General features: G+C 40.3%; 2 protein-coding genes and 2 long non-coding RNA genes across 6 annotated transcripts; 2 read left to right on the top strand and 2 right to left on the bottom strand.

The window, feature by feature from the left end:
- Positions 1-155: 155 nt before the first annotated feature.
- Positions 156-844, top strand: LOC134179260 (uncharacterized). 2 transcript variants are annotated; one of them, XR_009969857.1, is made up of 3 exons: positions 156-256; positions 564-633; positions 689-844. It is a non-coding gene; the product is annotated as an uncharacterized LOC134179260 (long non-coding RNA). The 2 variants fall into 2 exon arrangements; XR_009969856.1 differs by having other exon boundaries at positions 527-633.
- A 5448-nt stretch (positions 845-6292) lies between these two features.
- On the bottom strand, positions 6293-16753 carry LOC134179987 (uncharacterized). The gene is made up of 3 exons (XM_062647035.1): positions 16572-16753; positions 6824-6927; positions 6293-6763 (listed from the first exon to the last, which is right to left on the bottom strand). The coding sequence occupies exons 1-3, from the start codon at positions 16582-16584 to the stop codon at positions 6374-6376; spliced, it is 507 nt and encodes a 168-aa protein (XP_062503019.1). The 5' UTR covers positions 16585-16753; the 3' UTR covers positions 6293-6373.
- A 28-nt stretch (positions 16754-16781) lies between these two features.
- Positions 16782-23769, bottom strand: LOC134179986 (uncharacterized). 2 transcript variants are annotated; one of them, XR_009969919.1, is made up of 8 exons: positions 23668-23769; positions 23484-23613; positions 22093-22190; positions 21855-22026; positions 21596-21771; positions 17237-17303; positions 17082-17173; positions 16782-16888 (listed from the first exon to the last, which is right to left on the bottom strand). It is a non-coding gene; the product is annotated as an uncharacterized LOC134179986 (long non-coding RNA). The 2 variants fall into 2 exon arrangements; XR_009969920.1 differs by having other exon boundaries at positions 21855-22022.
- Positions 18010-21089, top strand: LOC134179985 (uncharacterized). The gene has a single exon (XM_062647034.1). The coding sequence runs from the start codon at positions 18907-18909 to the stop codon at positions 19756-19758; it is 852 nt and encodes a 283-aa protein (XP_062503018.1). The 5' UTR covers positions 18010-18906; the 3' UTR covers positions 19759-21089.
- Positions 23770-24378: the final 609 nt, after the last annotated feature.

The raw sequence follows: 24378 nt of genomic DNA, 5'->3' as shown, positions 1-24378 counted from the left end.
CTATGTTTGTTTGTACGCGTGTGTCACTCTCGGGGAGTTTGTCGAGCCAATCAGCAATCGTTTTGGGACGCAAAACGTAGGTGACGTAATACTAGCTTGTCAGTGTGAATCACTCTCGGGAATCAGCAGACCTTTGGCACATCAACAATGGATGACGTAACAATCTCGCGCATTATGACAGAAAAGCCGAGATGTCGTAAACCTCCATTTTACGATCAAACTGTCGTCAAACCGAGAAGCGCAGAGTAAAGATCAGGTAAGAGTTGTTACCGTTTGTTACTTTTTACAAAAGAATCGCAAAACAAACGAATTTATCGTTCTACAAGAAGCCAAGCTAAGGTCCTGTGGGACCATGCATCTAGCTAGGCACCGTTGCATACACACCACCAACATGTCATCCGCGATCTTCAAGAGAGCAATATGTTGTAAGTAGGACTGATGATAAACGATCGACGTCGTCTTGCAAGAAATATTCATAAAAAACGTTGACGCTGCCTAATTACTATCTTCTGGATCCGGTCGCTAGATGTACATGATGTCGCTTCACAGTATATTCTATGCAGCCAGAAGACGTACACCGATCACTAGCTACAACGAAATAGCGGAAAGAAAGATGGCGACGATTCAATAAAAGTATGATAATGATCTGATAGTCCATCTCAATAGTTAATTATTTATTAACTTCCAGTGATTCAAGAACGCTATACATGCAGAATTGAGACATAACGTGGATAACAAGCCCGCGCCGTGCAAGAGTTGCGTAGCTGTGTGAATTCGAAGTAGTGTGGGACATTGATGGTATTTAGTTAATTATCTTTAATCACATTGATAAATCTAGGTGTTTTCAAAGTATTGCCGTTTACATTCTAGCATCAATTAATCTAATAATTAATTAATAATAACAATAATTTAACAAAATTTAATAAATATACATTAATATTTACAATAAATACACACACACACACACACACACACACACACACACACACACACACACACACACACACACACACACAACGTCACTTCTGTCACTTGTGCTAAATTCGAAGTGTAGTGTGGGAATTGATGATATTTAGTTAATTATCTTTAATCACATCGACGCATCCTCGTGTTTTCAAAGAATTATACATTCAAGCAACAAGCTAATGAATAAATAATGATAATGACAATAAATAGACAAAAAATAATAAAATGTACATTAATATTTATAATAAATACACACGTGCCACACACACACACCACACACACACACACACACACACACACACACACACACACACACACACACACACACACACACGCATGTACACACACACACGCACACACACACACACACACACACACACACACACACACACACACCACAAGCTAAGCAAACACACACACACACACACACACACGCTGGTAGCTGTGAAGCGACGGTGTAAATACAGCTTTATTTACTAGTATATTTATTGGCGAGCGAAGAGAGCCTCTCTCTTGTCATTTCAATTGAGCTCGAGATATATTATATTTATATATTTATCTAATATATAAAGCTCAAATTGTCTGTGTGTGTGTGAGTGTGTGTGTGTGTGAGTGTGTGTGTGTTCGCGTTTGGCGGCCACGTCTTTTGTCCGTTCGCAACCGAAATCGGCACGCACACTTGGCACGCACAGGGGAAGGTTTGCGTAAAAGATTTTAATAATTCTGCACCGGGTCCCCTGTCGAGGGGTCGACCCCTGCGTAAAATTTCTCGATGACGCAAACGCTACACATTCCGGTTTATTCGAACACATGCCCATACCAGTCCTGTGTAGACCGTATGCATTGTCGTCCTTCGCAAAGCTTCGAGCGATCGAATATCTCTTGCCGACGAAACTTACTCTTCTAGCGCTTTCGTTTCTCTCCAAATTCTGATTGCATTTGCACCGAATCCAACCTACACGTTTTCTGCAGCAAGCGCTACACGGGGAGTGTGTCGATTTCTATCGAAACAAGCGCGAAAAGGAAGATTAGAATTTATTCAGAATATCCGGGACCTCGCAACAAAGAAGCACGTGACGTGTACACAGATTTATCTTTACACTACAGTATTTTGCCCGTACGTACGAAGGACGGGCCATGGATCCTAGTATTTATATATATACGTGCGTCAACACTTGTCATATGGATTTACGGCAAAACAGAAAGACGAATCGACAAAACGATGATGCCAGATGAATGCATTTTGACTCCGTTACATATGCGCTAAAAATTGATACAAGGGATTCTTTTCCAGGGGTCGACTCAATTGTAATTTATTGGCGAGATGAGTCAAACGACTCTCGATTTACTAAAGAGCAAAACAGACTGATTCGTGACAAACGGAATAAAAAGGAAAAGCTAAAAAAAGAAAAGTCTGTTTTTTGAGTTTCCTTGCGTTACTTTGATAGAAATTATTGCTACACAACTATTGTTACGTGACTATGCGATCATTGTTACGCGACTATCTCAGTAAACGAGTGAGACGAGTAAAGCGTGAACGAAGAATTGAAGACAACTATAGTATTTTGCGTTCAATTATCCGAACTCGACGTTCAATTACACGATTCAGTCAATCAATTATTTGAATTGGGCGTTCAGTTATCCGATTGGGCATTCAATTATCCAAATTTCTTTCCTAATTAGAAGTACCAAATATAGAAATAATTATTTTAGTCGCACATTTCTTTTATGACGTCTTTCTATGATGCTTACTCACGTTTCAGTTGAACAATAACTGATTGATTCAAAAAAGATGAGAAGGCGAAGTACTGAAATTCGAGCTCTTGATTAGCTAAAACTCACTACGACGCATATGGACTGATGCATGCTATCACGCAAGAGTCGCGATTTACAAAGTATGCGGATTACACCACGATTGACGGAGCAAGGCGTTGTTGTAAACTTCCTAGATATGGAGATTTAGTTTGCTCACAACAGCTTAGTTAGACCTCCGTAGAAATGCGGGACACCAAGATTAGTACAAAAATTTTATCTTACAACACACGCTAGAAATTCACGCTAAAGTCAAGATTAATTACAAATTATTGCGTCTATACAGCTGATGAATGATGATGTTTGAGCAGCTGCCCAACCGTAGACTATGTAAGTATTTAATTGCACAACAGCTGTAAGCAACGAATAATTGAACGCCTGAATCAGATAATTAAACCCAAAATACTATAGAAGAGCAACTGAAAGTCCATTTTCTGAGTTTCCTCGTTTGTTTGACAGAAACTATTGCTACGTAACGCAACCATTGGTACGCGAATAGGCAAAGACAGAACACCATCGCTCGCCAAACACAATGCTAACCGAGCATTTACTAGTATATGTATATATTTATATGTGTACGTCAGCACTTGTCATATGGATTTATGGCGAAACGGAAAGACGGATCAACAAAACGACGATGCCAGATGAATGCAATTTTGATTCCGTAACATATGCACTAAAATCAAAGCAAGGGACTTTTTTCGAGGAGTCGACGCAATTGTAATTTCTTGGCGAGAAGAGTAAAACGACTTTCGATTTTGCTTCCTTACGCGACTAAAGGGCAAAGGAGACTGATACGTAACAAACGGCATGGAAAGGAAAAGCTAAAAGAAGAGAAAAGTCTATTTTTTGAGTTTCCGCGCGTTGCTTTGACAGAAATTATTGCTACGCAACCATTATCACGTGACTACGCGACCATTGTTACAAGACTATCTTTATAAACAAGTGAAACAATTGAAGCGTGAACGAAAAATTGAAGACGATTATAGTATTTTGCGTTCAGTTATCCGATTCAGGCAATCAAATATTCGAATTGGACATTGAACCTTTTCACAGGGCGTGGCACTAACAACGTCATCACTTACCGCGCGCCAATTTGGTTCGCTTTTGATGCATTGACGTTTGCTAATCGCGTGAGTTTAGATCCAAAGCAACAATTTTTCTTTTCGAACTTTAACTGGTGCGTAAATCGATGCATCGAATTAGGTTAGGCCTCATTAGAACTCAGCTCGTGTGTTTTGCGTGTTTTACAGTGATGAACAACTTCTTTCTGATTTCTTTTGTGACTCTATCGCGTCATTTTTAGTGATGATTTAACATTGAGACTTGGCAGACGTCATTTGCGGGTAGAAACGTGCGTACGTAATCTATGATGCGTGTTCTGTGTGGCACGTACTTACCAAATGGTTTGGTTTGTACCTCCTGAATACTTTCTAGAAAGTGCGGCGTCTAGTGAATGAAAGGAGCGTAGGTGGCAAGTAGATAAAGCTCTGTTAATTAATTCAATTAATCAATGTTGTAATAATATATTAAAGTATTACTATTTAAAATGGTGTTCACAATGAAAATGAAATTGAACAGCAAGTGGTAGTGTATCCTGGAGCATTACACACAATAGTACATAATGATAACAAGAGCCAACACATATTGACCTTTACAAACTCAAATTGATATCAATGACACTAATTACTATTAGTTTACCGTACAAAAATTAAATTTATAGTACAAAAGGTGGATGCAAACTTGTTAGATATAAATAAACAATAAATACCTTATGTAAAAGATCCATCTTTGAACTAAGTGTTATTTATACATTGCAAAATGCTATGGTTCGTTATCCGTCTGATCACCAGTTTATGTCGATTCTAAGAGAAGCCATTTGTCGGTATTTAATTAATGACTTGCTTCTCAGTAATCTAATTTTCTTCTTTTAGAAAAGGAGGTAGCACAAGAGATGCCCAACGTTCATAAGAATGTCAGTAATAACAAACCTTTTCGTTTTTGTAATAACTTGATCTCCAGGCACAAATTTATTGAGTAATTAGACTGCTTCATAAGTCCCTGTCTGTTATGGCACCAGTACATACTCGTGACACAAACTGAAACATAACATAACCACATGGCGATATTGCAACCAATGCTTTCATAGTGTGGTGATGTTTGTATCTGGAGAAGGAAGCTGATTGAAACCCTAATCTGAATGACGTTCTGTAAATAGTTTTGTTGCATCAATGATGCAGGTCTTTTTCGGGAAAGTTTTTCTAAATGACTGTGGTAAGTTTCAATGTAGAGTATCTCTTGACGACCTTCAGCCAACGTCATTCAAATGGCAATAAAGTTTATCCATGTGACAAAAATTTTCATTTGAAACTTCAAATATTTCTCCTTTGCAAATACATTTGTACATCCAATAACACAGCAAATAACCATGATGGCATGGCAGCTACACACTCCAAAAAGTAAAACACAGTACACCAACACTGAGTGACTGCTTCATTTATATGACAGCCACGTAGAGCTGAGGACATTATATCAAATTGAAATATTAATCAAGCATACTCTTCTTATTTCTCAATACCACAAGACTTGTCTAAAGACTTCCTTATCACGTCAGTCATTCCCTAAACGCCGCACTTTTTAAAAAGTATTTAGGAGGTACAAACCAAACCATTTGGTAAGTGCGTACTACACAGAACAAGCATCATAGATTACGTACGCACGTTTATACTCGCATTTGATGTCTGTCAAGTGTCAGTTTTAAATCATCACTCAGAATGAAGCTGTAGAATCACGAAATAGATCAGAAAGAGGTTTTTATCACTGCAAAACACAAAAGAGCCGAGTCGTAATGAGGCCTCACTTGATTCGACGCTTCGCTATAAGCACCGGTTAAATTTCTAAAAGAAAAATTGTTGTATTGTCTTTAGACTCACACACACACCACACACCTACACACATCCACACACACACCCACACACACACACATACAAGCGCACAGACCCAGACTAGAAGCTTAGCTACATAAATCATACCTTTCAACCGCTACTGTCATGCCATAATTTGAACATCAGTGGTCAGATGCAACGCGCCAAATACACTATGTGAACAAATTGAAGTTGGATCCAAGAAGCAAAACATGTCATATCTCTCGTTTAGGTACGAAAACAGCGTCCAATAGCGTACTAATAACACTGGACAGATTAAAACATTTACATAGTGGTAAATATTGAGTCAATGTTGTCTGAATACCACATTTACCCATATTTAGCCATATTTGCGCAATATCATACATGTCGTTTACCATACATGTACCCACTGCGTAAATGATTCGAATACCAGATATGACTCACATTTACATCGTATTCAGAATGTGAGCATATCTTGCTTTTATCTCAGCATGAGTAAATCTAGTCTCTTTAGAGACGTAGTTATATTAATATTACCGTGGCAATTGAATTGAATTGCTTTTGTAATGAACCAGCGTTCAATTCACACAAGAACAGAGAAATTGGATTAATTAACAGTTTTTATTCCAAATATAATGTCATTTTAGACCCATGCACATGCATATGCAGCAATATGTATCTATAGAGAGCTAAAATTCATTATCACTAGTTATTGCCCAACCAGGCATGTTTTTGTCTGGCCTTTGCCGCTTGGATGGAGCGCCTTCATGCCTAGGAAGGGTCATCCTCTTTGCTTGTTCAGTCTGCCTGCGCCCGTATTTCCTGTCAAGGGACGTAAAGATCGATGTGGCTTGTTCAGATCGCCAAGGTATTGGCCGTGTTGTCATAGCTTTCCCCCTCTTCCTTTTCTCCACTTGCTCTCGAGGTCCTTGCTGTTCAAAGTCACAATCACTGGTACTGTTGGACTCGCTTTCTTCCAAGCTCATTAGCTCCAGTTCTAGAGCTTCCAGGACTTCCTTCTTGTCTTCCTCTCTATAGGTTGTTGATGCTTCCAATGCAGCTTTTCTGCGATGAAGTTTCTAAACATTTTATGTTAACAATGCCTCATGCAATTAATCTAAAAAAGAATATCGACTTACATTGTGCAACCTCTGCCGTCTCCTAGCTTTCTCTAGATCTTCCTTGCTATGGTTTTTTCTATTCTCTCGTTTTCGCTGGGACCTGAAATATGTTCTTGCAGACTCTACATACAACAAATAATAAGATAACAATAAGATGCTTATTTGATACAGGACTACACTCTTTCAATTGTGATGGGATGCATGTGCATGTTTCTAAGAACGCACGCTGGCAATATATACCATTAACAAAGAGTACTACAATTACACGAGATGCATGGAAGAAATTGAATGGGAGACATGCAAAGGGATAGAAGACATTAATAGTGTTAGTAGATCTTAACTGAGCCTATTTTTTATTTTTCAGAGTAGGGCAGTAATTAACATGCAGGAACAGCTATTGATAAAACTAAATATACCTAATCCTATAAGTTCTTATGATGTCAGGTTCATAACACGTCCCATTTTAAGGCAACAAGTAGAGAAGACTATCGCTATTTAACTACATCCATCTATTGACAGCTACATTGTAGCTAGCTAGGACAACTACTGCAGCATGGCTCATCATGCAGCTAGTCACTGAATGCCAAGGAAACCAGAATGTCACACGCAAATTGTGGGAAAGTACAGCACAGTTGCTTTGAGGATGTGATTTCACAAATAAAGGAAGGTAGGAAATGTTGCTTTTAACTACAACTTCAGTTAGATCTTCAACTTGATAAGTTGCATGTCAACCTTCTGAGAAGCCAATTAAGAGTGAGCTTACAAGAAGCCCAACTGGGATATGATGCAAAGTTTTCTATTCTACTCCCAAGAAGACTACATTTTACAGAACTTATTATTTGAAAATTAAATGCACATAACACATTTTTCATACAGGATCAAGTGTCTCGATCATATACACTCTCTCAAATCATGCATGCAGACCAACATTCTACAGGAAAGAGCTGAAGTTCGTTGAGTAGTTATTCATCTATCTACACTACTATATAAAATTGACAGTGTTTGTATATATGTGGTGTGTGTGTGTGTGTGGTGTGTGTGTGTGTGTGTGTGTGTGTGTGTGTGTGTGTGTGTGTGTGTGTGTGTGTGTGTGTGTGTGTGTGTGTGTGTGTCTGTGTGCGTGTGCATGTGTGTGCGTGTGCATGTGTGTGTGTGTGTGTGTGTGTGTGTGTGTGTGTGTGTCTGTGTGTGTGCGTGTGTGCGCGCGTGTGCATGTGTGTGTGCGTGCGCACGTGTGTATGTGTGTGTGTGTGTGTGTGTGTGTGTGTGTGTGTGTGTGTGTGTGTGTGTGTGTGTGTGTGTGTGTGTGTATGTGTAAGTTTGATAGACAGCTAGACCAGATCACCCACAAGGCTAAAATTTGGGGTACAGGCGCAACTCGGCATGGGTAAGAACATGGGCAGGGTGGCATCGTCTTCCTGCTTTTTCAGTCGGGTCCCCTTTTGGGGTGCATTGTAGAACGATATAATGCTGTTCATCATTGCCCCTGATAGACTCAATTTGAAGGAAGTTCTGTTACTTGAACTCAATCTCATAGGGTAGCTTTGTTTTCTCATAACTAAGAGTGCAATGCTCACTTTCAATATCCATTTTTGTTCAAGTGCCATTGTTACGTCACAATGCTATAACTATCCAGCAGTCCCATCAGAATGCGTTATCTGAGCAAGCTGTAGTTGATTTGTTTATTTTAAACATCAACCTACATCTAGAGCAAAAAGCTAAGAGTTCCGAAAAGAAATATTGTTCAGTGCGTAGGTAGGTTGGAAACGTGCTGAGTATATTCTATAATATCCCAAGAGGATCCGCCTCTACGCACGCGCATCAGATAACATCAAACTACGTCCAGACCAAAGACGTAGAGGTCCACTTTAGTAATGACCAGTGCTTATAGATTGGAAATGTGCTGAGTATATTTTAAAAATATCCCAGGAGTACGTAAGACGTTGCAAAGTAATTCGCTTGCGAATGGAGGTGGGTCCTCCTGGGATATTTTTAAAATATACTCAGCACGTTTCCAATCTATAAGCACTGACCATTACTAAAGTGGACCTCTACGTCTTTGCTCATCGGACCTCCACCAAATTAAGCTGACCTCGAACGGGAGCGCGTTGTTTATTACGGGCGTCGTCAAAAACGACAAGATATTTTTGTGTAGGATATCTGGGTATCTAGAAATATGCCTACCTTCGGTTTTTCCGAGTACGCTCGCCTAATACCTGCCACATTCGATAAGCCTGTTTCCTGCAACGGCAGCAACGTCTTCAAAGTGATAACATCCAATGGGACAGTTGAAATTGCTCCACGAAGACTCACTGAAGAGACGTGTGACTGCATTTGCACTGAATCCAACCTACACGTTTCCTGTACCAAGCGCTACATTGGGAGTGTGAAAACATCGAAAACGAAGAGCAAACACTTACAGTGATGCATGCCTGCATGTCAAGCTACTGCATGTATCCTATGGGTGAGTAAGAAACTGCACGTGACTTTCAAGTTTTTGTTGCCCCGATATATATATATATATATATATATCCCTAAACGGGAAAGTCGCTGCAAACTTCTAGGAATATGACACTCGGTTAAGTTTTTATTTGTCTTAAATGGGATATTAACTAATTAGCACATTCCAGTTAATTCGAACAGACGCCCACACCAGTCATTTCAACTGAATCCACACAAGAGTGTGTCAATTTCTACCAAAAATTGCAGATGACGTGTCTGTACATGCTCAAACTGAGTCTTCTTCCATCATAACATTACAGTACTCTGCCCGTACAAAGGATGGGTCATGTACACGTATCTAGTTCTACATAAAAAGCATCATTTTCTTTACCAGAAATGCCACCTTGCCTATAGTAAGGAGAGAGTATCAAGATCAACACATGGGCTGGTACGTTTCGATATTTACATGCTTGAATCTGATTTTAATTCAGATAAAGACTACAAAGATCAACCTATATATGACTTGGCAGATTGGAAACAAGATCACAAAGTCTTAGATACCAAAAAACACGGCATGATGACTATTTACTGAACCTTAGAGAACCATTTGAGAAAAGTCATAAGGAATTACAGTCTCAGCTAGAGACAAGAATTCGAGACGTTGCTGTCATTCAATCGTGACCAACAGCTAAAAAGAGAAATGTGAATACGAGAAAGAATTAACAAACTGTAGAAAGCTCTGATGGCAACATTTGAAGTGCAAAACCGTCACGTATACGTCCAATTCTTATAACTCTGACAAGGCCATGCAATCAATAACCCTTTGGAGACTGGGCACGCAGTGAGTATCAGCACACAGAGAGTCCTCATTTGCATAGTGTGGCACGGCTGGCCAATGCTCCACATTCCAATAAGATAAGTTCAGAGTGGGCATGCATGCAGGGAGCATCTGAGTCGGGCAAAGCCAAAGCCACTAGCAAACAAAACAGAAGGGCAAAGGACATTGAACAGGAGGTGTATGACTTTGCTGATGCCCTGCTAACTACACGAAATCCCACGTTGAGTGAAATGGGGGAGGGTCACCTGCCTCAAGCAGAAATGCACCCTTAAGCGTCACAAACGACATAGAGATGTGACCACGAAGAGCAGGACTATGCTGAACTAATAGCCAATATGTAGAGGCATACAAAATGCTCAAAGGCTTACTGTATTCGACATGCTAAACGTAAGAGGCCCTCTGCCCTATAGCTAGCAGGGGACAATGATCATGGCAGTGCGAACAAACTACAGTGCCGGTTTAAGTTTCCCAAAGTCTTATCAAGTAGAACACATTTCGAACTACAAGACAAGCAGCCAGAGCTTATTGCGCGGCGAAATGATTCTCGAGTTAATGGGCATAACCATGGGCTCAATTGACAGGATGGCGGGCTAACGTTGACATGCAGGTGTGTGTCAATGCAGAAATGGTGTCTAAATTAATACATGACCAAGCATTCCAGCAAGAGTAAAGGCATGTCTGAACCTCTAAAAAAGACTTTCAAAGTTATAGTAGAGGACTTGATCGAAGGGCAATGATCATCCAAAGAAAGCCTATGCAGTAGAACAGTTTTACGTGTAAACGTCGATGGTCAATGGGAAGTAGATGTGGCACAAGATAAACAGGCCACAATTTCAAGTGCCATGGACCACTATGTAACCAGGTCAAAAAGTAACAAATTTGAAAATATCTGCTTTGATGTCTTGTCAAACACAACAAAAGGCCGTCATTCGTTACGTTCCAGGCTGCACTTCCAAATGATTTGGAAAAGTATGAAATTTACTGCTCAATATAGGCAACTGGTAATTAAAATATAAACCTTAGCGATTCTGAGGAGAACCATGGTTGACAGCTGATTTTGGTGGTAGTCCAGTTGCTTCATGGGAAGAATTGCAGGGCTATTGTTCTGACGACCTGATTCATTGGATTTGTTTGCCCAGGACGTTGAAAGGGCAACAGATCGCGACAAAATAGAAATCGATGGTGACAATCTAGCACCCTGCAATGTCAATGAAATGGTACTTGCAATAATAGATGGCACACAGTAGCAGACTGAATGGTATTATGTCAGTTAGATGCTGACTTTTTCAGAATCTCCAAAGAACAAACAGGGTTCTAATAGTAATACCGATTGGACAGCATCTGCTGCGAATTTTTCTGATGCCCAGGAAGCCATAACATTTATTGCTCGTAATAAATCTGAACACGGTGTAGCTGATCAGAACGTTGACCTGAGACACTATAATCCTGATTTCTTACTAGGCAATCAGCGAGTTGCATATGCCATAGTCAAATGTCATTTCAAAAAACTTAACCAGGGTCTGTCGCCAGATCCACTTCAATGTGTCATATGTGAAACGGTTGGTACGAGTAAGTCGTATCGTATTGGATGCTTCTGTTCTCTACTCAGAAGTGCATGTTGTGTCGCTGCTCCGACAGGGGTCTAAGCAGCGTTTAATGTCAATGGTAGAACATTGTACTCTTTATTATAACTGCCTCTCAGTTGACTTTACTGCAAGTAATGAATTGCATGGTCCTGCACTACAAAATCTGAGGAAACAATTAAAGCAATATTGTTATCTAATTATAGAAATGCCAATGATTGGTCGACGTCAGTTAGGCAAGATACATCAGAGGTTGTGCCAGGCACGTCCTGACCATGCTACGGAGCCTTTCAATGGTCTGTCCTTGATACTGGTCAGAGACTTTGGACAGTTGCCTCTGGTGGGAGACACTCCACTCTATGTCGCAGATGGCATCCTGACAAAACTAGACCTCTGCTTACTGCTTCAGCAAGCACGCCATTAACAAGTGGACTGTTCCTGAATCTAGTGACCTACGAGTTAACACTCCCGCCAAAATTAAAAGGCTATTTTGTGCACTACATCCACCATTCAGGTAATCAAGGCTTTCTACACATATTACACAAATACTTGTTAATTAAAAATTGCACCACAAAAAATGTTCTTTTGACACTGATGTTTCTCTAGAAAGCACAAACCTGAGGACACTGCTGCAGTTCTGCACAGGTTGCAGCGAGATTCCAGTGATGGCATTTCATCAACCAGACACAATCGCAGTGTCCAGGACATTCATGTTTCCCAATACAGCAACATGTGCTATGATTCTAGAGCTGCCAAGACAAGTTACCAACCAAGAAGAGTTTACGGCAAATATGAATGCTGTTTTAGATATGCAGGAAAATGGCTTTGGAGTAGTCTAGTAAATTTGCATTTTACTGTTGCTTTCTTTGAACTAGTTGCATGCTAGTTTAAAACATTTACACAATTAAGTTGTGTAGATCATCTAAACTTTTGTTAATGTAAGACTCCATGTTGCAGTTTAATTGTTCACATCATGTTGTAAAAGTTGTAATAAAATGGTAAATCCTGACATTGCTTCAAGGTCAACTGGAATTACTGTACAACTGTAGATTGTGACATAGTACATCAGCTAAAATGGTGGCAAGCAGACAGATAATCTCCTTAGTAGAGTAGTAGCAAAAATTTTTTCTGCTTTTACCAGAATTCCGTTCAATTAAGGTACTTCCCCATAGACAATTAAATTAGTTCCTACGTATATTACTATCTAATTTGCCCGTCTATTCACGGCAGTTAACAATTGTTTACCACAGTTGCTACTACACCAAATTTAGTATTGCACACTAGACTGCAATGTTAATTGCAGAGTGTAGGTTTGCATAAACTACAATTAACATTTAGCATACTGAAGTATAGAAACAAACATAGCACTTTGCTCCTGCAGTCTATAAATGAGTGAAATCAAGAAGTGTGCAAATTTGTTCAATGACCAAACGTAGTTGTTACACAGTCTTCAAATTGTGTGTGTTGAATCATATCAAGGCTGGGGATCCAATGGGCACTACACGTTCACGGGTCTGGGAGGCCGATCTAGATCATGGAAGTAGCATCCACCCTTGCTCTACAACATTTTCTCTGCCCCTGTGCACTTACCACTGGTAAATAAAATTGAATAACTGAATACAATTTAAAAAAATGGCATACATTAAGTAGTCAATTAATTCCACACAATTTAAAATTTGTATGAAATAACCTAAAATTAGATATTTGTGATGCATTGTTTGCATTACGGATTGTAATTGAAATTAACAACAATTACTAGTCATGCAACAAAGGTTGATTTCCTGTTATAATGAAATTGCAATCTTTTACTGAATTGATGAAATAGGTTTATCCTAATCTGACGATTAAACAAATTTTGCCAGATTAATTAATTAAAGCAATTTTGCAACTGCTAAATAGAGAACAGTGTGATATACAACAACGAAGATGTACCAAGACTAAAGACATTAAGTAGGGTAGGTGTACCTAATTGTGGACACTCCCTCATAATTTGAGTTACAATCGCTGCTTCCTCTGGTAGCCTGCACGAAGAGACAGTGAAACATGTCCGATACACGCACCATTGTCTAGGCTTTGTAACGGTACCTGTACTAAGTAATCGACGAGAGTCTGTTACAGTTCATTGCGCGTTTGATGAACTACGTGAAGAAGTGGATGAGTCTGGCTGAAGTCGAAGACACGTCGCCGGCACGGGTGCATGACTTGTTTGTAAGAGAGCAGTTCCTTGAAGCTTGCCCGCAAGACTTAGCTGCATTTCTGCGAGAGAAGCCACTCAAGAGCTTGGAGGAGGTGACCAAAGCTGCGGACCGATTTCTAACAGCGCGCAACAGACAACTTCATGTGACTCAACTTCACGCAAATGGAGAAGTCAGTCTAGACAGTGGATCAGCCACGCATCGTGAAGGCGAGGCAAAGTCAGTTAAGCCATCAGGTATCCAGTGCTTTGTTTGTGGCAGGTACGGTCATAAAGCCATTGACTGCAGAGACAAAACCAAACGGAACTGTTTCAGGTGTGGTATGGCAGGCCATGAGGCAAGGAACTGCCGGAGCAATCCCAGGGCTGGAAATACTACTGTCAAGTCCAACTGCGTGGTGCAAAAGAAGGATCGCCTGGACTCTGCTACTGAAGCCCATGGTGTGTCAACGGGTGACCTGGAAGAATCAACTGATGATGGATGCCTACTTCTAGCAAATGGTAAGAAGGTTCTGCTGATAAGCAGTGCTGTGAGTGAGGAATTGTCAGTGAATGGTCAGTGTATGCCTGTGTCAGAAGGGAGGATTGGTACTTCGGGGATACTTGTTTTGAGAGATACCGGGTGCAGTGGGGTGATAGTGAAGCAGAAGTTTATTCTTGATACCCAGTATACTGGGAGCTATGGATTGATGCAAATAGTGAACAATACCGTTCGTAGAGTACAGATGGCCACTGTTCATGTCGAATCACCATACTTGACAGGAGAGGTCTCGACACTATGCCCACATGATGCTGTGTATGATGTGATAGTTGGTAATGTCTCAGGCGCAAGGGCAGCAATCGACCCGGATCCTGAGTGGCATATGGCAAACATGGTGACAACAAGATCCAGTGCGAAAAAAGTAGGTGCTGCGACCCCTCTCAACGTACGACCAGTGGAAAATTGGCTCAAGATCAACCGAGACAAGATTGTGGAAATGCAAGGTGAGGATGTCTCGTTACAGAAGTATTACAAGAAGATTGATATCACGAAGGAGGGTCTACAAGAAGTTAAGTTCGAAGTCAAAGATTGAGTCTTGTGTCGAGTGTTCAAACATCCCCATGTCAACAATGGCAAGCCAGTTCGGCAGGTGGTGGCACCGGAGCAATTACGAAAGCAGGTGATGGAGCTTGCGCACGACTCAACAATGGGGGGACACTTGGGCATCCGGAAGACAGTTGACAGGATACTCAACAACTTTTATTGGCCAGCCATACACGCTGATGTGTCGAGATTTTGTCAGTCTTGTGACATTCGTCAGAGAACAATACGGAAGGGATCGGTTTCAAGGGCTCCTCTGCAGAACATGACTCTCGTTGATCAGCCATTTAAGAGAGTCGCAGTCGACTTAATTGGTCCGATACACCCACCCAGTGAAGAGGGGCATTGCTACATTCTGACGTTAGTCAACTATGCCACGAGGTACCCTGAGGCTATACCCCTGAAAAGGGTGAGCAGCGAGACAGTTGCCGAGGCTCTGGTGAATATGTACAGCCGTCTTGGGGTACCTGAAGAAGTCCTTAGTGACATGGGCACGCAATTTGTGTCGGAATGCATGCAGGAGGTCTCAAGACTGCTGAGTATACGCCAACTAAGTACAACACCGTATCATCCAATGTGCAATGGGTTGGTGGAGAAATTTAATGGAACGCTCAAGACGATGCTGAGAAGATTATGTAGCGAGCAGCAAAGGCAGTGGCACAGGTATGTCAACTCACTGCTTTTCGCGTACAGGGAGGTGCCCCAGGAGTCGACAGGTTTTTCTCCGTTTGAACTACTTTACGGGAGAGCAGATCGAGGACCCATGAGAATCCTATGACACTTTTGGACTATGGAGGATGATGCACCAAAAGTGAGGACTACAGTAGCTACCAATACTTATTCGAGTTGAGGGAGAGGCTTGAGGAGACGTTACGTATTGCAAGAGAAGAGTTAGGTAAGGCTCAAGTTGTGATTGTGATTGGTCATTGGACCGGTATTGTGTTTGACTGAGCTAGGGTAGTATAAAAAGCGGTATTGATTCTGATTGAGTTAGAGATTTGACTGGGTAGCAGTAGCAAGTGGAAGTTGATTAAGATTGCATTTACAGTATACGGCACGGTCAACCGTTGGGTAGCCTACACGTCCTCTCTCGATAGGGTGCTGCGTCCGTCTTCAGGAAATCTCCAACACAAGCACTTGCACTTGCAATCGATCTAGCCACGAGTAGCAGTCGTGAGTCCATCTGCAACTTGGATCCCCTGATATATCGTGCACATGCGTCATCGAAACCCATTCCCTGCAGTTCCCATATTGTCAACGGCGACCTCACTTCCGACGGCATATTTGACACAGTTGACGCACTTCTTGTTGGCTGGGCTGAGATATCAAATGACAAGTGGAACATGCTATGCTAGCCCAGCTGACGAATGTAACAATTTAGGCTAACCTAGCCAAGAAGAATCTTTTGGGGACGCCATATTAGTTATAAGCATCTTTGTGCCACCCTTCTAGTCAAAGTCTGCATCCACCACTGATATGTATTCTCGAGTTGTAACATAAGGTATAAGATGAAACATTGGCAGGAATTTAGTTTGGCAGTTTGCTAAGAAATTGATGAACAAAAGCATATTGGTGAACTTTATTTTGGTATTTGGACATCGATGTTTGATAACGGATATATGTCTTACCATAAGTGGTCATGGAGAAGTTTGCGATCGACAGATGTGTTCGTGGCTCACATTTCCCTAACTTACTGGTCTCCAACTACTGCATAGTGATGAAGAACTGCTGTGTCACTGCAAAGAACAAGACCTGCATGAACGTGATAGTTCAGCTTCATCCATAGCCTCATCTAGCTCATTCATAGGCACAACAGACGGCAAGCAGAGATTACCTACCATCTGTGGCCTTATCCGTGTGAAGTACCATCACATCGCCATATGATGTCTGATCCACATGGGTGATGCCATCAACATACCCCGGTGGTCGTTGAAAATCTGCCCATCTGCCAAAATAAATTCCTGCCAATATTTTATCTTATACGGTAAAATAAAAAGAAAGATAGTGTAAGAGTGTAATAGCTAAGCCCCTGAGTGACATAATTAATCACTCTAAGCTAGGCTTAGAGTAAGTTCTAATAGACATTTTGTATACAGTTATATACAATATATATCAACAAACTAAAACATACAGCATACCTCATATCACACTAGTGTCAAAGGAGGGGTTCAAACTGCTGACATTTTCCACGATCTTGTTTGTCAACACTTTATTCTCATCAGAAGAAAAGCTAAAATTAATACGAGCCATATGTAAAAAAGAGTAGCGCAGGAAAACAAGGGCATTTCAATACCATTGTCTGAAGTTCCATCCAGTACGTCTTCCTCCACTAAACTCTTGAATACTCGATGGACAGCTCTCTAACAGATAGAGTTAATAAATTACAAACCAATTCCATAGGTGTACATAACTCCGCAAACAACAATCATCATAAATCATTGTCATAAGCCGCTAATTATTAACATTATGTAGCATTAGATTTAGATACACCTGCATTTGACCAGCTAGCTCTAAACAGTAGTCGATTCCAGTAGATATAGCCCAAATCTATATATATATATAGCTCTATCCAAGGCTAGAAATCTGTTTAATTTATTGATTTCGTCGATAACTCAATTAGAGCAATTAAATGAACTTACTGAAACCTCCAGTGTAATGCGCCTACTTCGCTTTGCTTCACTTTGGTTGACACTGCTTTGGTTAGTAGGCTGATCTTGCTCTGCTCGCTGTTTCTAAAAAGCTTGCATATAGGACCGGGACCTACTGTCACACGTATGATACCAATCTGCATGCACGTGCCAACACACGCCAGTTCGCGGAGGTTTCCCTGTAGTTAGACTAATACAACGATTTTGGCGTGCTTACTTGAAATATTCCTATCAGTTGCTTCTGCTGCTCCAAAGACTGCTGAAGAAGCTTGGCTAGCTCTTCGCTTTGCGCCTCTGTGAGTGGCACCGACGGCGCGACAGTCGATCTGCTATCAGCTGACAATCTAAAGTGGGCACTAGGGACTGATAAAGACGTGTTCACCGACGGCGCAGCAGCGCTTGCTTCTCCTCTATAAAATCTTGCACGACTGGTGAACGATCCTGCAAAGCGACTCTGAAAATGTAAAATAAGTTTTACGACCATCGCGCAGCACGACTGGCACAATCAGTAGAAACGCTCTAGCATGTACGGATTTCTAGCTGCATGACCAACCATCTCTTGTCGAAATTTAGAATTCCTGAGCTAAGCTACAGACGTTGAGAGCGTGACACAAAACAATCTAGAATAGACTATGAGAGAAATTGCTTTGCTACAGTTGACGAATTTCGCGCCCTAGTTGAGTTCAACGACATTCTACCTATTGAGGAAGTTGCGGAAGATGAATGCAGACACGTTCTGTCCACACTGCAATGAATCCGTTGCCTATCGTACTTTCACAAAGCACAAGGAAAAATATTACAACAAATCAACAAAACGCTGGACGTTAGCTAAGACGGATTCTTCAAGTCAATCTGATTCTGAGCAATCAGCCCATAGATCTGACAACAAGATAACAGGTCCGTAATTATTTCTAACTTCCTGTGCAAGTATGCAAACCGACTAATCACTTTTACTTAGATATTGAAGAGAATAACAGAGCCAGTGAGTGTGAGTGTTATACAGCTGATGAGACCGTTACCTACACAGCTGATGAGACCGTTACCCACACAGCTGATGAGACCGTTACCTACACAGCTGATGAGACCGTTACCTACACAGCTGATGAGACTGTTACCTACACAGCTGATGAGATAGTTGACACTAATGAGCAACTTACAACTGACAATCCAGACGCTTTTTCTGACAACCATGAAGTAAATTTTTAGAACATTTGATGAATTTGACTGTGATATGAAGTTATTATATGTACAGTAAAATGACTTTGATATTGAGTTATTACGAAGTGATAAAGATGATGGTTCAGGAGTTGAACAGATGGATGGAGTAGAAGAAGAAATAACAAGTGGTCATTTCAAAACAATGGTGGAATGGTTAGTTTGGTACTTACTGTTATGGCAACATCGATTTGGAGTGTCCGATTCTGCTATAAACAAGCTTCTTAGATTCATTGTTGTGTTCTTTGGCATGCTGAGAATAGTTTTGCCACAAGCAAATTTGATATCACATTTGCTTCCTACCTCTGTTCAACTAGCAAGGCAGAAGTTTCACAGTGACAAGTTTATTAAATACACTGTGTGTCCACGATGTCATTCATTATATGACTTGGAAGAGTGCTTTATCACTATTGGTAACAGAAGAGTTCCTCGGCAATGCACTTTTGTGGCATATCCCAATCATCCACAGCAATACCATAGACGGCCTTGTTCTGCTGAATTGCTTGATATCATCATTCTGAAAGACGGTACAAAACGCTTTGTTCCAAAGAAAATCTATGCATATAACAGCATCTCTAATACTCTAAAGAAATATCTCTTGAGGCCTCAGTTTGAAGAACTCTGTGAAAGCTGGCGTCATCAAAATGTTCCACACGGGTACTATGCAGATTTGTACGATGGGAGAGTTTGGTCACAGTTTCAGGTAGTTGATGGACGTCCTTTTCTTTCCACACCTAGAAATTATGCTTTCATGATGAATGTAGACTGGTTTCGACCATACAAGCACACTCCATCAACTACTGGTGCAATCTACTTGTCTCTGATGAATCTTCCAAGACAATTACGCTACAAGAAAGATAACATTTTTCTTGTAGGACTCATTCCTGGTCCCAATGGGCCTTCTCTCACAATTAACACCTACTTGAAGCCATTGGTTGATGAACTGAAATAATTGTGGGAAACTGGTATTTGCTGCAGATCATTCTCATCTCCATGGTTCTCCAATAGATACTATTGTGGTTTACTTTGTGTGGCATGTGATATTCCTGCTTCCCGGAAAGTAGGAGGATTTCTAAGCCATTCAGCTAGATTGGGATGCAACAAGTGCTTGCAAAATTTTTCTACCTTGGGATCATCTGCTCCAGATACATATTCTCATGGCACCTGTCCACTTCGAACTGATGATGAACATCGACAATTAGTGGAAGAAATTGTGAATGCAAAAACTAAACAAGAACAAGAAGCACTAGAAAGTCAATCAGGAGTACGATACACTGAGCTACTTTGTCTACCTTACTATAAACCCATTGAATTTCTGGTAATAGACCCAATGCATAACTTGTTTTTGGGAACTGCCAAGACAATGCTGAAAGATATATGGCTGAGTGATGAAAACGCATTAATTTCAAAACAAGACTTTGACAAAATACAACATCGTGTTGATGCAGTTAAACTTCCTTCAACAATTGGTCGAATTCCCTTACAAATACAGTAGCATCAAGTTTTTCTGGATTTACTGCTGACCATTTTAAAACCTGGACCACCATTCATTCCCTATATGCATTGAGAGATATCCTTCCAGCAGAACACAATCACTGTTGGCTAAAGTTTGTCAATGCCTGTCGCTTGCTATGCTCAACAATAATCACGATCAATGATATCGAACAAATTCAACATTTTCTTGAAGAGTTTTGCCAAGATATTGTCAGACTGTACAAAAGGCCTTTAACACCAAACATGCATTTGCACTACCACCTTTGCAATTCCATCATAAGTTATGGTCTGACATATTCTTTTTGGTTATTCAGGTTTGGGAGACTCAATGGCATCCTTGGAGCATACAAAACCAACAACAAATCAGCCGAAATACAAATAATGAGAAAGTTTCTCTACTCAACTGCAGTATGTGACTCTGACTTTCCACTGGATTTTCGTGCAGAAATGTTGCCATTGTTGCGAGAGCTTTTAGATCAAAGCTGTGCTGATGTTGGATCCAATGCCATTGCACAAATAGAGTCATCTTCACTTATCAGTCTATTAGATCTCCAAACCTCCTATGTGCAGAATCCACAAACAGACATATCCATTTGGTCAAAAACAAGCAAAAACTACCTAAGAAGGTCAACATATACAACTTCTGCATTCTCACCCTCAGAACTGCAGTTTATAAAAAATATGTACGCTAAATTGCTAGGTCCAATATCACCAAACTGTGTCATTCCTGAGGTGTACACAATTGTGAAGTCTGTTGAAATAGCAGGAGTAAAGATTGGATCAGCAATTTCCCCACTCGACCGTTCGAGTTATATCACTGCCAAATGGACTGGGCCAACAGGCGAAGTACAACTGAAAACACAATGGCCAGGCAGAATTGATCATTTTCTAGAACACAGCATTTATCGAAATGGACAGTGGGAAGAGCATTTAATAGCCAAAATTTCATGGTTTCAGCCTCATCCCAATAAAAATAAGTTTGTTGGTGTTGAAATTTGGTGCGCTCACAGTCACGTTATTCTTGGTCCTTCTACGTTCATGCCCGTTCAACGCATAATATCTGTATTTACACCTGCCAAAGAAACCTTCAATGGGGATACTGTATTTTTTGTTCTACCACATAGTCGTAGATTGTTGTTTTAATTACGTGTTCATATGCTTTGTTCAAACACAAACCAGATCATAGGCAATAACATTAATGCTGTGTTAAGAATTAATAAGAATGTTGAAAGAGATTATACAATGTAATAAAAATTCATAATGATATATATAAATGAAACATTAGATCTTGTTACCTATATAACCCAAGGTGTACTCGCAAATAAGCACTTGGACAAATAGTAATCCTCATAGGACTCGATCCAGTAAGCCATCAATGCATCACTGCGGTTTCATACTCCACAAAGCATAACGTCTGCGTCTCGTCCCATCATAAAACCTCACTCTGATCCAGTATCAATACTTTGAATGTCTACAGACAGCAATTGCAAAGTTAGTGCAAATTCTGTGTATGACATGATCTACTATGTACATCGAGTAGCCGTGCTCGTGTACCTCTAATAATGTTCTTTTAAGTTATACTCATCGCAGTCCACTTGATTACAGCTGTTGACTTCATTTCATTCTTACTTCCTGAGACATTGCCATAACCCACTACAGAGTCTGCATAGAGATAACTCTATATCTATAGCTCCGATTGACCAGATCGTGATCATGAGTAGTCTAGCTGGAACGATAACAAACCATTATACTGTAGAGAGATGAAACGCACATAGAAATAAGCAATTCTCACCAGTTGAAACCGTTTGCCAATTGGCTATCTAGTTGATCACCCTAGCAGACCTTCACACCCAGACTTCCACATCCGGGATGTCTAATGGTAGCTGCAGCCTAATTGCAAAACGCCGGTAAGAGTAGTCCAGAGCCGTATATGGCTCTGGAGTAGTCCATAAAACAATACGAAAATGGCAAAAACAAATGAGAATTGGGATTGAAGTTAAGGATATTATTGCTCAAGCTCTGCGTACGATAATCTTTAAAATTAAAAGCAAGAAAAACTTGGCCATTTTATTTCCGTCATTCCCTTTATACAGTTGTTTCTGACAGCAGTTGCAAGAAAATGGAAAATATTTTAGATGATTTAGGTCAGTTTTAATGTAACTCTAGACTACGACACTAAACAAATCAGTAATTAATAAATAATATGGTAACTGCAATTGGTCATACTTTGTTTACAAGAAAGAGATAATTTTGGCTTTCTGTATGCAAACACTAACAGTGTTGAATGGTACAGGCCAAAGAATTTGATTGAGAAGCTATATACAAGCGTACATGTGAATTGATACAATGATCTATTATCTGTTATTTCATTTTGTTGCTCTAGGCCAGATAATCTATTTCATACGTGGAAAAATTAATTAATTAAGGAACAAATCTCATTTTGTTAATCAGAAATATTGTCTTTCAAGCAAATGGAATTAATATTTACACCTTCCTATATACTGTAAATGGCATTGCAGCAATGCTGTTGAGAGCTGGGACTGCATGGCCACCATATTACTTTCGTAATAACTTTTTGGATCTGAGTGATGAAGAAGCTGGAATGTGTGAGAATCCTGGTAGACATACTTTGCATATGGATAGATACTGAATCTGATCCATAGTTGTTTTCTTGCAATTGGTTTGAATGTCTGTGCATGTAGTCCTAATCATTCCTACTTACACACAATTTGTGCAAGAAGATAAATATCTCATTGAGCTACTTTTGAAAATAACTCATTTTCCAGAAAGACACCATTAGGTACGTCTACCACATTCTACATACAAACTAAGAAAATTACAGTAGAAAAAATTCTGATCAATCTGAATATAAAGTACACAAGCTTGCTCTAATTGGTACAAGTCATTGCAGTAAAATGAGTAATGTAATGAATGCATTAATTAACCCCGTATTGACCTTAACTTCCGGAGCATTACCCGTATACTCCGAATTCGCAAAGTGAAAAAATTGTAAAACGTATTGTAATACATTTAATAACACATATAGCACTAGTATGACCAGTTTCGTGAACAATCGGCATCTATCTTCTATGCCGGATTTGACGCACAAACGATTGCGCAGAAGAACCGCGTATTGATCAACAACTACATAGGTTTCGAAACATCAAAAGCGTTAGACTGTACCTGAACTATACTTTCGCTGAGTTTCGCGCTGGTCCGACGATGTTCAAACGAGTTCTCGATGTTCTCGTGTGAAAGACACCGCCCATGCCACAAAGTCAGGTCTTGTCTTTGGCCAAAATCACCACCATAACTAGGAAGAAACTGGGCTATTACACGTACAACACAATTCGACATGTGCAAATACTTTGTCTTCCAACTTTGGATTGGCTCTGCGAAACATTTATGTATTCAGTTGCCGAGGGCGTGACCTACATACAGTTGCAATGTGGCTCGTTTGTACGAGGCTACGAATACGTAGCCTCGTACCCAGGCCCTCTTTCGCGCCCGAATTCGTAGCCTCGAACTTCCAGAACAAGTGACGTTAAATAAATTATGTATTTTTACAAGCCTCGAAGTTCCAGACCGTCTTCCAAGTTTCAGCAATACTTAATTATATAATATACTTGACGTAAATCACGTGACAGTAAGATACACATGAAGTTTACTCCTAGTAAATATGTTCTAAATATCTATTACATTTACTAGTGCTTTCTTCTCCGGGCGCGCAAGAGGGCCTGGGTACGAGGCTAACGAATACGTAGCCTCGTACCCAGGCCCCCTTGCGCGCCCGAATTCGTAGCCTCGAACTTCCAGAACAAGTGACGTTAAATAAATTATGTATTTTTACAAGCCTCGAAGTTCCAGACCGTCTTCCAAGTTTCAGCAATACTTAATTATATAATATACTTGACGTAAATCACGTGACAGTAAGATACACATGAAGTTTACTCCTAGTAAATATGTTCTAAATATCTATTACATTTACTAGTGGTCGAATATGGCGTAAATTTGTGAAGTAACTGTATAATACATTTACTAGTAGTCTAAATACTTGGCAAATGTGTAGTAAATGCGT

This window comes from Corticium candelabrum, chromosome 5 (genome assembly GCF_963422355.1).
Source record: "Corticium candelabrum chromosome 5, ooCorCand1.1, whole genome shotgun sequence".
Classification (NCBI taxonomy): domain Eukaryota; kingdom Metazoa; phylum Porifera; class Homoscleromorpha; order Homosclerophorida; family Plakinidae; genus Corticium; species Corticium candelabrum.
The sequence above is the reverse complement of the archived record's forward strand: the minus strand, read 5'-3'. Positions and strand labels throughout refer to the sequence as shown.

What these genes read in the sequence shown, in the direction of transcription:
- LOC134179985 (XM_062647034.1), top strand. Translation starts at nt 18,907, where the DNA reads ATGGATGGAGTAGAAGAAGAAATAACAAGTGGTCATTTCAAAACAATG.
- LOC134179987 (XM_062647035.1), bottom strand. An exon ending in GACGGCAGAGGTTGCACAAT is followed by an intron (nt 6,764 to 6,823) that starts GTAAGTCGATAT and finishes TAAAATGTTTAG; the next exon opens with AAACTTCATCGCAGAAAAGC.